This window comes from Mytilus edulis, chromosome 2 (assembly GCF_963676685.1).
Source record: "Mytilus edulis chromosome 2, xbMytEdul2.2, whole genome shotgun sequence".
In the NCBI taxonomy this organism is placed as follows: domain Eukaryota; kingdom Metazoa; phylum Mollusca; class Bivalvia; order Mytilida; family Mytilidae; genus Mytilus; species Mytilus edulis.
The window spans coordinates 9,504,866-9,519,401 of NC_092345.1; the positions used below are offsets into that span (position 1 = coordinate 9,504,866).

At 36.8% G+C, this 14,536-nt stretch overlaps 2 protein-coding genes across 2 annotated transcripts in view; both read left to right on the forward strand.

The window, feature by feature from the left end:
* Positions 1-2,319, forward strand: LOC139510434 (uncharacterized). Its single transcript, XM_071297017.1, has one exon. The coding sequence runs from the start codon at positions 1-3 to the stop codon at positions 2,317-2,319; it is 2,319 nt and encodes a 772-aa protein (XP_071153118.1).
* A 4,733-nt stretch (positions 2,320-7,052) lies between these two features.
* Positions 7,053-14,536, forward strand: part of LOC139510101 (amine oxidase [flavin-containing] A-like) — a 69,689-nt gene continuing 62,205 nt past the window's right edge. The window contains exons 1-4 of the mRNA XM_071296356.1: positions 7,053-7,161; positions 10,221-10,315; positions 11,359-11,496; positions 13,801-13,905. Of these exons, the coding sequence (XP_071152457.1) occupies positions 7,113-7,161; positions 10,221-10,315; positions 11,359-11,496; positions 13,801-13,905 (387 nt within the window). The 5' untranslated portion in view covers positions 7,053-7,112. The remainder of the gene's footprint in view (positions 7,162-10,220; positions 10,316-11,358; positions 11,497-13,800; positions 13,906-14,536) is intronic.

Below are 14,536 nucleotides of genomic sequence, written 5' to 3' on the forward strand. Positions count from 1 at the left end.
ATGTATGACCAACCGAATGAGCCATGTTACAACGCCATGTATGACCAACCCTACAACACTTACGACACTTATAATCCACATTACTATCCACCACGCAGAAAACGTCGTCGTCACCGAAGACGCAACAGACAACGTCCATACTGGGACCAGATAGAAGCTGAATACCAACCTGCTCCTACTCCGACTTATGTATCTCAACCATCCAGAGAACCTGTTATATGCTACAGATGTGGACAACCAGGCCACTATGCCTTTGCCTGCAGAGTTAGACTGGATCACACTAGAAAAGCTTGTAACTTTCAGCAGATGAACACTGAAGCTAAGATGTACCAACAACGACAGTTATCAGGTGATACAGAAGGATTACTTGGTAGCCCTAATGAAGTCACAGTAGTCATCAATGGACTTCAAGCAGCAGCACTACTAGATACTGGTTCTACAGTTAGTACAGTTAGCCAGTCATTCCATCGACAGTACCTTGCTGACAGTCCTATCCAGACACTCAACCAGATACTTAACATCGAGTGTGCAGATGGTCAGAACATGCCATACCTTGGTTACATCTCAGCAGATCTACAATTACCAGGTACATCTACATCAGCAGATCCTCAGCAATGTTTACTGTTAGTCGTTCCAGACAGTTCTTACAACCAGCTTGTACCACTTCTACTGGGAACCAATGTTTTGACAGCAGCTATGACTGATGTAAAGCAACGATATGGATCACGCTTTCTACAAACAGCAGATCTACATACACCTTGGTATATCACATTTAGATGTTTGCTTCTTAGAGATAAAGAACTACAGAAGAGATGCAACAGACTTGCCATCATTAAGAGTGCTGAAGGAAAGACAATCCGTATACCACCTAACAAAGATGTCGTTCTACAGGGTTACATGGACCATGAACTACCATACCATCCAGTTTGTGGACTCCTACAGTCAACTGATAGAGCAGCAATACCATCAGACTTAGATATAGCTCCATCATTAGTATCATATGAGTATAGAAACAACAGCATCATACCAGTACATATCAGTAATGTTACTACCAGAACAGTGACAGTTTCGCCAAATGCCATCCTTTGCGAACTTCAACCTGTTTCAGTCACCGACATTGATATACCAGATACCTATGAACAAGATGCATGGAATGAATCTACATTTCCAGACACACTTAGTGATGATCAACTACATAAAGCCAGAGAATTACTACATCAATTCAGAGACGTATTCAGCACATCAGATACTGATATAGGCCACATCACCGCCGTACAGCATAAGATAGAACTGATAGATGAAACACCATTCAAACAACGACACCGGCGTATTCCACCTGCCTTATTCGACGAAGTTAGAACACACCTTCAACAACTACTTACTGCTGGGATCATTCGTCGTTCACATTCGCCTTGGTCATCGAATGTTGTATTGGTTAGAAAGAAAGACAACAAGCTCAGAATGTGTGTAGACTATAGACAACTGAACCAGCTGACAATTAAAGATTCATATGCTCTTCCAAGAAGCGAAGAAATACTTGACGCCTTGGGAGGAAACAACTACTATACCGTCATGGACATGAAGAGTGGTTATCACCAAGTAGAGGTAGAAGAGACACACAAGGCTAGAACAGCATTTACAGTCGGCCCTCTTGGTTTCTATGAATTTAACAGACTTCCGTTTGGCCTCGTAAACAGTCCAGCAACTTACCAACGTCTCATGGAACAGATACTTGGAGATCTTCACCTAGATATATGCTTTATATACCTTGACGACTTGATCATCTTTTCAGAGACGTATGAAGAACATCTTGAAAGGTTACAGATGGTATTACAACGACTAAGAGAACACAACTTGAAACTTTCGCCCAAGAAATGTGCATTCTTCAAAGATAAAGTCAAGTACATCGGCCACATAGTCTCTAAAGATGGTATTTCACCTGATCCAGATAAATTAGAGAAAGTTATCAACTGGCCTCGACCAACAACGCCAGAAGAGGTACGTCGCTTCCTTGGTTTCGTCGGTTATTACCGGAAGTTTGTCAAAGATTTCTCCAAGATAGCAAGACCGCTCACAGACTTGATGCCTGCACCAAAGAAGTCTAGTAAGCGAAAACTTAAGAAGCCAACAGTAACATCATGGGTTTGGGACAAGCCACAAGAAGATGCCTTCCAGAAGCTCAAAAGTCAACTAGCGATGCCACCAGTTCTTGGTTATCCACGTTACAAGGAACCTTTTGAACTACATACAGACGCATCTATGCTTGGTCTTGGAGAAATATATTGTACCAATCACAAGAAGGAAAGAAAAGAGCCATAGCCTATGCCAGCAGAGGACTTAGCAAGACTGAGAGGAACTACCCAGTCCATAAGTTAGAATTCCTTGCTCTGAAATGGTCAGTAACAGAGAAATTTCATGATTACCTTTATGGCAACACATTTACCGTGGTTACAGACAACAACCCACTTACCTACGTGTTAACAACAGCGAAGCTTGATGCCACTGGACACCGTTGGATAGCAAGTTTGTCATCATACAACTTTAATATCGTCTATCGACCTGGTGCCAACAACGCTGATGCAGATGCACTTTCCAGACTTCCAGAACTACTTGGTCGTACCAACACCTCCAACATTAGTACAGATTCTGTGAAAGCCATTTGTCAGTTACAACATGCACAACCATATGTTCAGACGTTATCGATGACAACATCTAAAGCCACTGATGATCCATACTTACCATCACAACATCTAGTTAACATCAAGATGGAACAGAAGCAAGATACTTACATTAAAGATTGGATATATTGGGTTGATGAACATCGCAAGCCACGAAAAGAACAGTTAGAACGTTCACCATGGAACACTTGGTTTTTGAACAACTACGACAAATTGAAAATGGTTGATGGCATACTCTACCGTATTATACATGATAATGGGGAACAACATAAACAACTTGTACTACCCGAAGTCTGCATTTCCAAAGTACTTACAGCATTACATGATGAGATGGGACATCAAGGCAGAGACAAAACAGTATCATTGGTTAGAGATCGTTTTGTTTGGTTTGGAATGAATCGAGATGTTGACAACTGGATATCGAATTGCGACAGATGTATTCGACGAAAGCAACCTGCAAGTCACAGAGCACCTCTCATTAGCATCGAGACGACACAACCTCTTGAGTTAGTATGTATGGACTATCTCTCACTTGAAAGATCTACAGGGGGATTTGAGAACATATTAGTGATAACAGACCATTTCACAAGATATGCCTTGGCAATACCAACAAGAAACCAGACAGCAAAAACAACTGCAGACGCATTCTTCAACAACTTTGTCGTCCACTATGGTTTGCCAGAAAGAATTCACTCCGATCAAGGTGCCAACTTCGGATCCAAAATCATCAAGGAATTATGCAACATCACTGGTATGACGAAGTCACGAACAACACCATATCATCCGATGGGTAATGGCATCACTGAACGTTTCAACAGGACATTACTTGGTATGCTTGGAACACTAGAGAACGTCCAGAAGAAAGATTGGAAGTCGCATGTTGCTGGTCTTGTCCATGCTTACAACTGCACTCGTCAAACATCAACTGGATTCTCTCCTTACTATCTGATGTTCGGAAGACAACCAAAGCTACCTATTGACATCGCCTTTGGAATTGGAGATGAAGCTGAACCTATAACTACAACTAAGTATGCAGAAGAAATGCAAGAAAGACTTCGTAAGGCATATGACACAGCAACAAGAAACATCTTTACTGCCCAGAAACGACAGAAGACACACTACGACCAGAAAGTAAAAGGAGCTGTGCTGAAACCGGGAGATAGAGTTTTAGTCAAGACTCTAGCTTTTGATGGAAAGCACAAGTTAGCAGATAGGTGGGAAGATGACCCGTACTGTATAATTAGTCAGCCTAATTGTGGAATACCAGTATACGTGGTTCAGAAAGAAAATAAAGAAGGAAGAAAGAGGACTTTACATAGGAATCTTTTCTTGCCTATTGGAGATCTGCCAACTGTAAGAGATACAGATAAAGAAAAGAAACGTCCTGCGCCCAGGCAAAGAAGAAAGAAGCAGCCTGAGGAACCGGCGAAATCTGAAGGGAACAGTGAGAACAGGACCACTGATGAAGTATCAGATGAGGAGTCGGAGCAGGAGTATGGATATATGATACTTGAACAGGATACACAGGACAACACTAACAGTGATGTACCAGTTGTGGACCTACAAGAAGAAGGAACTCTTGGTTTCACTGGTGACGGCCATGATGGTGCTGAGAGTAGTGATCAGCAGGGAACTGGTTTAGGAGGGGACGCTCTTCCTGTAGACATTATAAGCGCTGCAGAACCAAACCCTGTGAGTGATGAGGAACCTGAAGAAGCGACTGCTCAGACTACAGAAGAACACACTTCTATTGATCAAGATGAGAGTGCGCCAACAGACTTATCACTAGGAGAGGCAGACGAACCCACCATAGCTCCGGAACAACAACAAAGAAGAAGACGTATATTACCGACACCACCACGAGACCCACCAGTAGCAACTAGACCTCAGAGAGAAAGGAAACCACCGAAATACCTGGAGGACTATGTTGTATCCAAGCATGCTACTACTATCCAACAGCCTGATTGGTTAATGAGGATTCACTGGTTGGAGTCTGAAGCAAGAAAAGGAAGATTTAAAGGCTTAGAGATTGAGTTGTCAAGAACCATACTCGACATCATGCGAACTGGTTAATGGCTTGCCGAGGACGTCAACCTTCAATGAAGGGGGAAAACAGACTGGAATGACGTGGAAGTCATTTTCCTACAGCGGGGAGAATGTAGCAGAGTGATTTTAATGATCATTTTATATATTGTAAAAATCATCTATTTAATTACTATATTTATTATAAAGCTTAATTACATATTTTGAATATTGTATATTCAGTTTAAATTATTACTTGCAAACCTTACTTTTATGTATAGTAATATTCACGTTATTTTCTATGAATATTCATTAGGGATTTACTTAAATCATTGTATTTGATTGGCTGTTAATATTTTCGCGGTCAAGTTTAATTTCTTTTGTTTTGTACCTGTACATTTCCACGGGACGATAGCCATGACAGTCCATTGAATTTATATGCTTATATTGACCACATAGTTTACCTGTAAACCTTATATATTTTGGACAACATTATTATAGAATACTGTAAGTTACTTCTTTATTAACATTATTTATATTTTTCACGTAAATGATATTTTAGTAAAGTTTCTATTTTGCTTTGTAACGTTCTCCTCATATCGCATGTATGTAACACAAGTACACGAGATGTACAAGAGAGTATTTTATTACGCTATAAGTATACGATTTTATAATCTACGGTTTATTTGCCACGGTAGAATTGTATTGTTAATTTGCGTACATTACCATTTGATTATTGTCATGAATAGTCTATATTTTATAAATGGCGGCTTATTAAGTGAAAGACGGAAAAGTGTTTCCATTTATATAAAGTAATAGTTTTGTAGTAAATAGTTTTTATCAAGTACAAATATGAATGAGTAAAGAATATTTGTTACATTGTATATTTTTATAATTAAGAGTCCGAGTATTTATGTTCGTATTTTGGTTTCAGGACTCCATGTAATGTAATTATGTCGAACACATGATTGTGATGTGTATATGATGTGCCGTTAACCTTATCAGTAGTACAACTCACTCCACAAGTGGTAAGAGTATATTTATTTATAGTTTAATATAGTTTAACTTTGTTTATATTGTATTGTAAACATGAATTACCTCCCGTTAATTTGGAGCTTTTAATGAATCGATAATATTGACATCATAAGTCTTTATGATTATTATATTTGCAACTTTATGATTGTTGTATGATATTATGTAGTTAATTATTATACGTATTATATATTTTAATGAAGTCATTATTAATAAATGTAGATGTAACATTTATTATATACCGTTTGTAAGGTAAACCAGTATTTAATACAAATACACAGATACACGTAAATTACGTATCATATTCCGATTTAGTATATATTTAAAGGTCAAGCATTTGTAAAAGTACACGTGACACCCGATGTCAATTTCATAGAATGTAAACATTGAACATTGTCTACTTGCAATACATTTTACTTGCTACTTAGTTAATAACAGTTCAAGGTATTCTATATAATATTTCTGCATTATATAACCTGTGATATTCGTAAAAGTATTATATTTATGTTATACGAAATAGCTTGTTATTTATATATGTTGTATTGCTATTTCAGACTTGTTATTTACATACTGGTACAATAAAGCATCAGAACCCTTAGCTCTTGTTGGTGTTATTCATTAACGCATAGAAAACCACCTACTACATGTTGAAGACAAACCTCGAGAGCTAGCCATCCAGCCGAAACACCTAGGGATTACCGGCGAATTTCTCTCTACTCTACTATCCGTTTCTGGATCCGATGATATGATGACGGAACTTGATTCTCGACTTTTGAATTCAGAAAACCATTTTCATGCACAATATCTTCTTCCGTGTGTAGTCTGAAAAATAAATAATGACCAAATTGTCACAATTCATCAGACATACCTGATAGATATCGGGTTGTCTTTAGAAGACTTCAAGAGAGAGGTTGAACGCTGGAGAGCTCGCTGTCGAATCCTACCTAGTGATAAAGTGCCGACAACACTGTGTCAAACGCTTGATATAGTTAACCTCGCATTGTATTCGTCTATTGATACAATACTGTGTGTTCTCCTAACAATGCACGTTGAGAAATGACAGATTATCGGCTTTGGGTTTTATGCACATCCACCGTGATTTTGAGGTCAATTTAGACATTTAGACAAGACCATGGACGGTTTTGTTAGGCCCTCAGAACGCACCATTTTGCGTCTAGCCAAAAAACAAATCTTGGGAGGGGGGGCAATCCCCCAAACCCCCTGGTTCGTGCACTTCGAGCCTTGTTGGACATAGGAATTAAATACACATTGGTTCCCAGAAGAATTTCTATTTGCTGATATATTCTAACAGATAACGACAAAAATGAACAATTCTCAGTCCATTGCTTTCCCCATCTCATTTAAGCCCCAAGAGAAAATATGGATACACAAAGTCCACAAACAGTAATTGTAGGCGCAGGCCTAAGTGGTTAGAATTATTTTATTGTTAAAAAGTATTTATAATAGACAGTTGTCAAGTATCTGTCACTTTTTAACCATTGGAAATGTTCTGAACTCACTTACTAGAATACTTTGTGATGTTTCCTTTTGCACTTATTAATATCACTTATAAACGTCTTGTAATCGAATCATAACGTTTTCTTATGAATTGTAAGGATATATTCGTTGAATCCGGGTCCGTTCGCGGCCATTCACGTTCGCACCCACTCATGTTCGCCCCCTTTCACTTTCGCACCCTACATGTTCGCAGCCAAAGTCTGTTCGCACCCTACATGTTCGCGCCCAATTTTAGTTGGTTTTGTGTTTAATAACTTTGTAATCAAGATTTGGCAAGTGTATTCTTATAAGTATAATTGTTGTCATAGTCTCAAAATAAAGTAAGACAGCATTTTTTTTTTTTGTGTTGAATGAATCTTCATCATGTTTTGGATATGTATTGTTCATGTTGTTAAAAAAAAAATTAATCCTTTCTAAATAAAGTGGGATTCTGTCAACGTTTTATTTTGTGTTGAATAACTCTTTATTAATCATGTTTTGGTTAGTGTATTGCTATAACTTTGTTTCATTGACCATGTTGATCTGTTTCAAAATAAAGTGAGATTCTGACTACGTTTTTTTTTTTTGTGTGTTGAATAAATTTTAGCATGTTTTGGTTATACAGTCAAACCTGAGTAAACCGGACCCTGAATAAACCGGTTTCCCGTCCATTCCGGCCGAAAATTAAAGTCCTGTGTTTTCCCCTTCAAAGTCTTTGTTAAAATACCCTTTGTAAACCGCACCCTGTGTATTCCGAATTCCAGCCTCATGATGCAGTCCGGTACTCCTAATTACATCAATTATTACCTGTCAACACCGGTTGGTCTAATTAATTCCAAATGATTGATATGCAATCAAAACACATTTGTTTTGTACAATATGGCTTTTCATAATAATCAATTAGCCAGGTGTGAAACTGTGACCTTACAGTCGTCCAGTGGTGAGCTGTATTATATATTAAAACACAATAAACATGTTAATTAAACTAAAAGACACGCTGAATATATCTTGGATTGAACTTAAGTAGTAACTTGGATATTTTTTTTCAAATCGCAGAGTAAGAAATTTACATCGTGTTTACGAAATCCTAGGTTCCCTGTTATGAACCCCTAAACTAATGACCCTGATAATGAAGAACACCCGGGTGACAACAATCAACTGTACGACAATGTTTCGATAGCAATGAAATTTCGTTTGATAATATTCTGCTTTCAAATCGGCAATACCAACGAAACTCTCGTGTTACAATCCAAACAATGCGAGCATTATGATGCAAATGAAAAACAGAGTGAAAGTGAAATAGACAAGTTGAAGACTGATGCTAGCGAGGTCTATTTGTGACAAACGAGGATATGTAAAACACAGACGCCCCAATTCATTTATTTCCGGTCAAAACGGAAACCTGAATAAACCGGCTCACTGTCCAAACCGGTTCTTTTTTATAGCCCCGTAGCCAGCCGGTTTATACAGGTTTCACTGTAATAGGGTATTGCTATATTTTGTTGTTTCATTGTTTCAGATCAAAGGGACCAAGCTGTTAAAAACAATTATCTTTTGTGTTTCTTATTTAAAATCTTCAATTTACTCATACCAAGCTATATATACATTCAGTATTTACACCAAAGCAATTTAAAACAACAATCATGAATTTTCAATTATTCAACTGGAATTTGAATTACAATTGGGCCCGAACGTGTAGAGTGCGAACGGACCTTGGGTGCGAATGAGCAAGGTGCTAACATGTAGGGTGCGAAAGTGTATTGGGCGCGAACGGACCTGATATTCGTCCCTGGCCATTCCATGAAGTTGATTTTGTTCCAAGTATTCTTTCACAATTTTGACTCTATGAACCGGGGCATTGTCATCTTGGTATATGTAAATAAACTCATAGATACCAGGACTAAATTTTGTATATACGCCGATGCGTGTTTCGTCTACAAAAGACTCATGAATCAGTGACGCTCGAATCCAAAAAAGTTTAAAAGGGCCAAATAAAGTACGAAGTAGTAATTGTCAGCAGGGAAATGACGATCAAATAAACAAAATTGTCAACTATTTCAATATACTTTAAAGCATTCAATTACCAGTTACAACAGTAATAGTACCAACACCTTCATGGGTAATGCGACCCAGATCATCAAACTCAGTTGTGACTCACGGCATGGATTTAAGCAAGAAGCTAAGATCGAGTTCACTCCTCACCGGCCCTTCTCCAGCCTTATACTTACATGTATACTGTGTATTCATATTTTTAAAATGATATAAAATCAATAATCAAAATTATAATGTGAGGATCATTTTCAACAACTAATGGAAGTTTTTAACAACCTTGGCTGGCTATACAGCCCTTGCACGGTCAGTTTTCAAGGCCATAATTACACTATTCACGCTTACTACATGGTGATCATGATCAACACTTCAAAACATAAAATTTATGATAAAGACCTAATGAGAAACTTTTTTGATTATGGACCAAAAATCATGAAATTAATAGTCAAGAGTTTGCATTTATTATATATCAACATAGTGAACATACACCAAGAAAAATATTAATAGGAAAAAAGTAGATTTCTAACATGTTTTTTTCTGCAAATTAATATATAGAAGTCAAATGGACAAATAAAAGTTTGAATGTCAATGAGACAGCAACATAGAAAAACAAAAAATATCTTGAAATAATATCAAGCATCAACAAGTGGTCGATCATGTCTACACTACTCTGCATGTTTATGAAAAATTTCAAATTTGAAAGATTAATGAAAAAGGATTAAAGATCTGCTACTATTACCAAATGTAAATGGTATAAATCTGTTAAGATACATGTATTATAAGACCAACCATAACCAGTGATCACCAGTGGTAATGATTCCTGAAATAAGATGGACATTTAGCATGTTTAAACATGTATAATGAAAATTTGTGTACATCACAGTACATCATTGTACATGTTGTAGTCATAAAAATAATGTATTTTGGATATATTTGAAATAGGACTAACTGCAGCTAAGTTTTTGATAGAGAATGGTATGGAAGTTACTGTTTTAGAGGCAAGAGACAGAGTTGGAGGCAGAACGTGTACAATTGATGTAAGTCTTAAATATAGTTATATAGTAAAACAAAGTGGTACATGTAGCATGCTCTCCTTAAGTGTGTCCAGAGGGGGTTTATAGTTTATGTACTTTGAAATTGGTATTTGATGTTTCTCAATTAAGCATACAGAATTAAATAGAAAAGGAAAGATTGGATGGAAAAATGTGTCCAGGTATTAAAGGGAACATGTATAATATTGAGAAGATTTGGTATAATTGCCAGACAACTTTCCACCAGAGACAAAATGACAAAATAGTTCACCATAAGGCATTTAAGAAGGAGTAAAACCCTAATATGCATTGTAAGCTATGTAAGGCCAAAGGTCAAATGTAAAACAACCTCAAAAAGGAAAACGAAAGGCTCAAAATAAACAAATATGATATACATCAACAACCACTGAATTACAGGTCCCTAACTTAAGGACCGGCACAGAATGTGGCAGGGTTAAACACAACCACTGAATTACAGGTCCCTAACTTAAGGAACGGCACAGAATGTGGCAGGGTTAAACTAGTTTACTGGTACCAAACCTTCCCCCTTACCTGGGACAGTAATGTAACAAAACACAAAAGATCAAACAATAAAAGTCAGCTGAAAAGGACTTCTTGATACATAGTAATTGTTCTCAGTAGCTGTCTTCTTGTGTTTCGTTATTTTATTTTTAGTGCTATGTATATGTTCAAAGCCAATAATAACAAATTAAAAGTTACGGGTCTAAGGCTAAAATATTCATCAGTACATATCCAAACATCCAATGTCTTCTTGCATATTTTTACCATGTGCGCTAGTAGGTTAAAATCTTGCCCTGGATTTTGGTTTAGTGCAAAGAAGGGTTCATATTTATATCACGTTTACTACACATTACCATATTTTTATCCTTAATATGCATTGAATATGCCACTGGACATTAAACAGCCATTCATCATGATCATGATCATTATAATATTATTACATTAAAAGTATTATAGGTTGCAAATAAGAAATATTTCTGAAACAAAATTTTCACTCCTTTTCACCATGTAATTTTTATGTATTTTAGGACCCCATCCATGGTAAGTCAGACCTTGGTGGCGCCTATGTAGGACCAACTCAAGATAATGTATATAGTCTGTCAGAGGAATATGGGCTCAAGTTTTATGATGTGAATGACATGGAGAAAACTGTACTTAACTTCAAAGTAATTATGGTGGTATATTTATATACTGTAATTTCTGAAATTATTGTGAGGTTGTTATTAATGCAACTTATTAGACTAGATTCTCTGCAGTTGTAAACAAATATTTGACTATTTGATCTGACAACCAAACTTTATATAAAGAAGGCAAATGTTATTATTGTTATTATAACAAATAGAAAAGATGTGTATTCAATGCAAAGTTTTTAAAAAATGAAAACTTTCAGCAACTTGTAGAAATGGCCAAATTGAAACACTTAGTATACAATACCAGTAAGGCCTTGGTGTCTTAAACAATAGAAATACATGTACCATTATTGCACTCAGACTCAGAATTCAACCAATCAAAAATACTGGATTTGATATTTTGAGCCCAAATTTGGTACTCAGGGAACTGAGCAAAATTTATAAATTGAAAGCCAAGATGTTATTTAACTTAATTGTCTTTTTAGCTCACCTTTCCTAAAAGGAAATGTGAGCTTTTGCCATCACTTGGCATCCGTCGTCGTCGTCCGTCCGTCGTCGTCGTCGTCGTAAACTATTTCAAAGATCTTCTCCTCTGAAACTACTGAACAAATTCAAACCAAACTTCATCTGATTGATTCCTAGGGTATCTAGAATAAAGTTTGTGTTTTAATTCCCATTTCATCAAAAAACATGGCCGCCATGGCTAAAAATAGAACATAGGGGTAAAATGCAGTTTTTGGCTTATAACTCAAAAACCAAAGCATTAAGAGCAAATCTGACATGGGGTAAAATTGTTAATCAGGTCAAGATCTATCTGCTGTAAAAATTTTGAGATGAATCGGACAACCCGTTGATAGGTTACTGCCCCTAAATTGGTAATTTTAAGGAAATTTTGCTGTTTTTGGTTATTATTTTGAATATTATCATAGATAGAGATAAACTGTAAACAGCAAAAATGTTCAGCAAAGTAAGATCTACAAATAATTCAACTGGACCAAAATGGTCTGTTGACCCCTTTAGGAGTTATTGCCCTTTATAGTCAATTTTTAACCATTTTTCGTAAATCTTAGTCATCTTTTACAAAAATCTTCTCCTCTGAAACTACTGGGCCAAATTAAACCAAACTTGGCCACAATTATCATTGGGGTATCTAGTTTAAAAATTGTGTCCGATGACCGGGCCAACCCACCAAGATGGCCACCATAGCTAAAAATAGAACATAGGGGTAAAATGCAGTTTTTGGCTTATCACTCAAAAACCAAAGCATTTAGAGCAAATCTGTTATCGTTGGAAAATTGTTTATCAGGTCAAGATATATCTGCCCTGAAATTTTGAGATGAATTGGACAACCCGTTGATAGGTTGCTGCCCCTGAATTGGTAATTTTAAGGAAATTTTGCTGTTTTTGGTTATTATCTTGAATATTATTATAGATAGAGATAAACTGTAAACAGCAAAAATGTTCTGCAAAGTAAGATCTACAAATAATTTTGCAAGACCAAAATGGTCTGTTGATCCCTTTAGGAGTTATTGCCCTTTATAGTCAATTTTTAACCATTTTTCGTAAATCTTAGTTATCTTTTACAAAAATCTTCTCCTCTGAAACTACTGGGCCATATTAAACCAACTTGGCCACAATCATCATTGGGGTATCTAGTTTAAAAATTGTGTCCGGTGACCCGGCCAACCAACAAAGATGGCCACCATGGCTAAAAATAGAACATAGGGGTGAAATGTAGATTTTGGCTTATAACTCTGAAACCGCAGCCTTTAGTGCAAATCTGACATGGGGGTAAAATTGTTTATCAGGTCAAGATCTATCTGCTCTAAAATTTTCAGATGAATCTGACAACCCATTGTTGGGTTGCTGCCCCTGAATTGGTAATTTTAAGGAAATTTTGCTGTTTTTGGTTATTATCTTGAATATTATTATAGATAGAGGTAAACTGTAAACATCAATAATGTTAAGCAAAGTAAGATTTACAAATAAGTCAACATAACGGAAATGGTCAATTGACCCCTAAGGAGTTATTGTCCTTTATAGTCAATTTTTAACAATTTTCATAAAATTTGTAAATTTTAACTAACATTTTCCACTGAAACTACTGGGCCAAGTTCATTATAGATAGAGATAATTGTAAGCAGCAAGAATGTTCAGCAAAGTAAGATGTACAAACACATCACCATCACCAAAACACAATTTTGTCATGAATCCATCTGCTTCCTTTGTTTAATATTCACATAGACCAAGGTGAGCGACACAGGCTCTTTAGAGCCTCTAGTTTAACTTTCATGGATAACAGTTGATTGCTTATCTTATTACTTCTTTTTATTTGAACAGAATTGTTGGTACAAGTATAAAGGAGTTATACCACCTGTAACAAACCCATTTGTTCTACTAGATTTAAACCATGCAATTAGAACTATAGAATCCATGGCAATCCAGGTGTGTAGATAAATATGTGGGTTTTTTTTCTTCTTCTTGTTAATTGTTAACTTTTTGAAGGGCCAAGTGAGCTTTTTTCATCACTTGGCGTCCGTCGTCTGTCGTCTGTCGTCTGTCGTCCGTCGTCGTCGTCGTTAACATTTTACATTTTGAACTTCTTTTAGAGAACCACTGAATGGAATGAAACCAAACATGGCATGAATGTTCCTTATGAGGTGCTGACCAAGTGTTGTTACTTTGTAGCCGATCCATCATCCAAGATGGCCGCCAGCGGGGGACTTAGTTTAACATAGGACCCTATGGGAAATGCATACAAATGACTTCTTTTAGAGAACCACTGAATGGAATGAAACCAAACATAGTATGAATGTTCCCTATGAGGTGATGACCAAGTGTTGTTACTTTGTAGCCGATCCATCATCCAAGATGGCCGCCAGTGGAGGACTTAGTTTAACATAGGACCCAATGGGAAATACATACAAATGTCTTCTTTTAGAGAACCACAGAATTGAATGAAACCAAACATAGCATGAATGTTCCTTATGAGGAGCTGACCAAGTGTTGTTACTTTGTAGCCAATTTGTCATCCAAGATGGCCGCTAGTGGGGGACTTAGTTTAACATAGGACCCT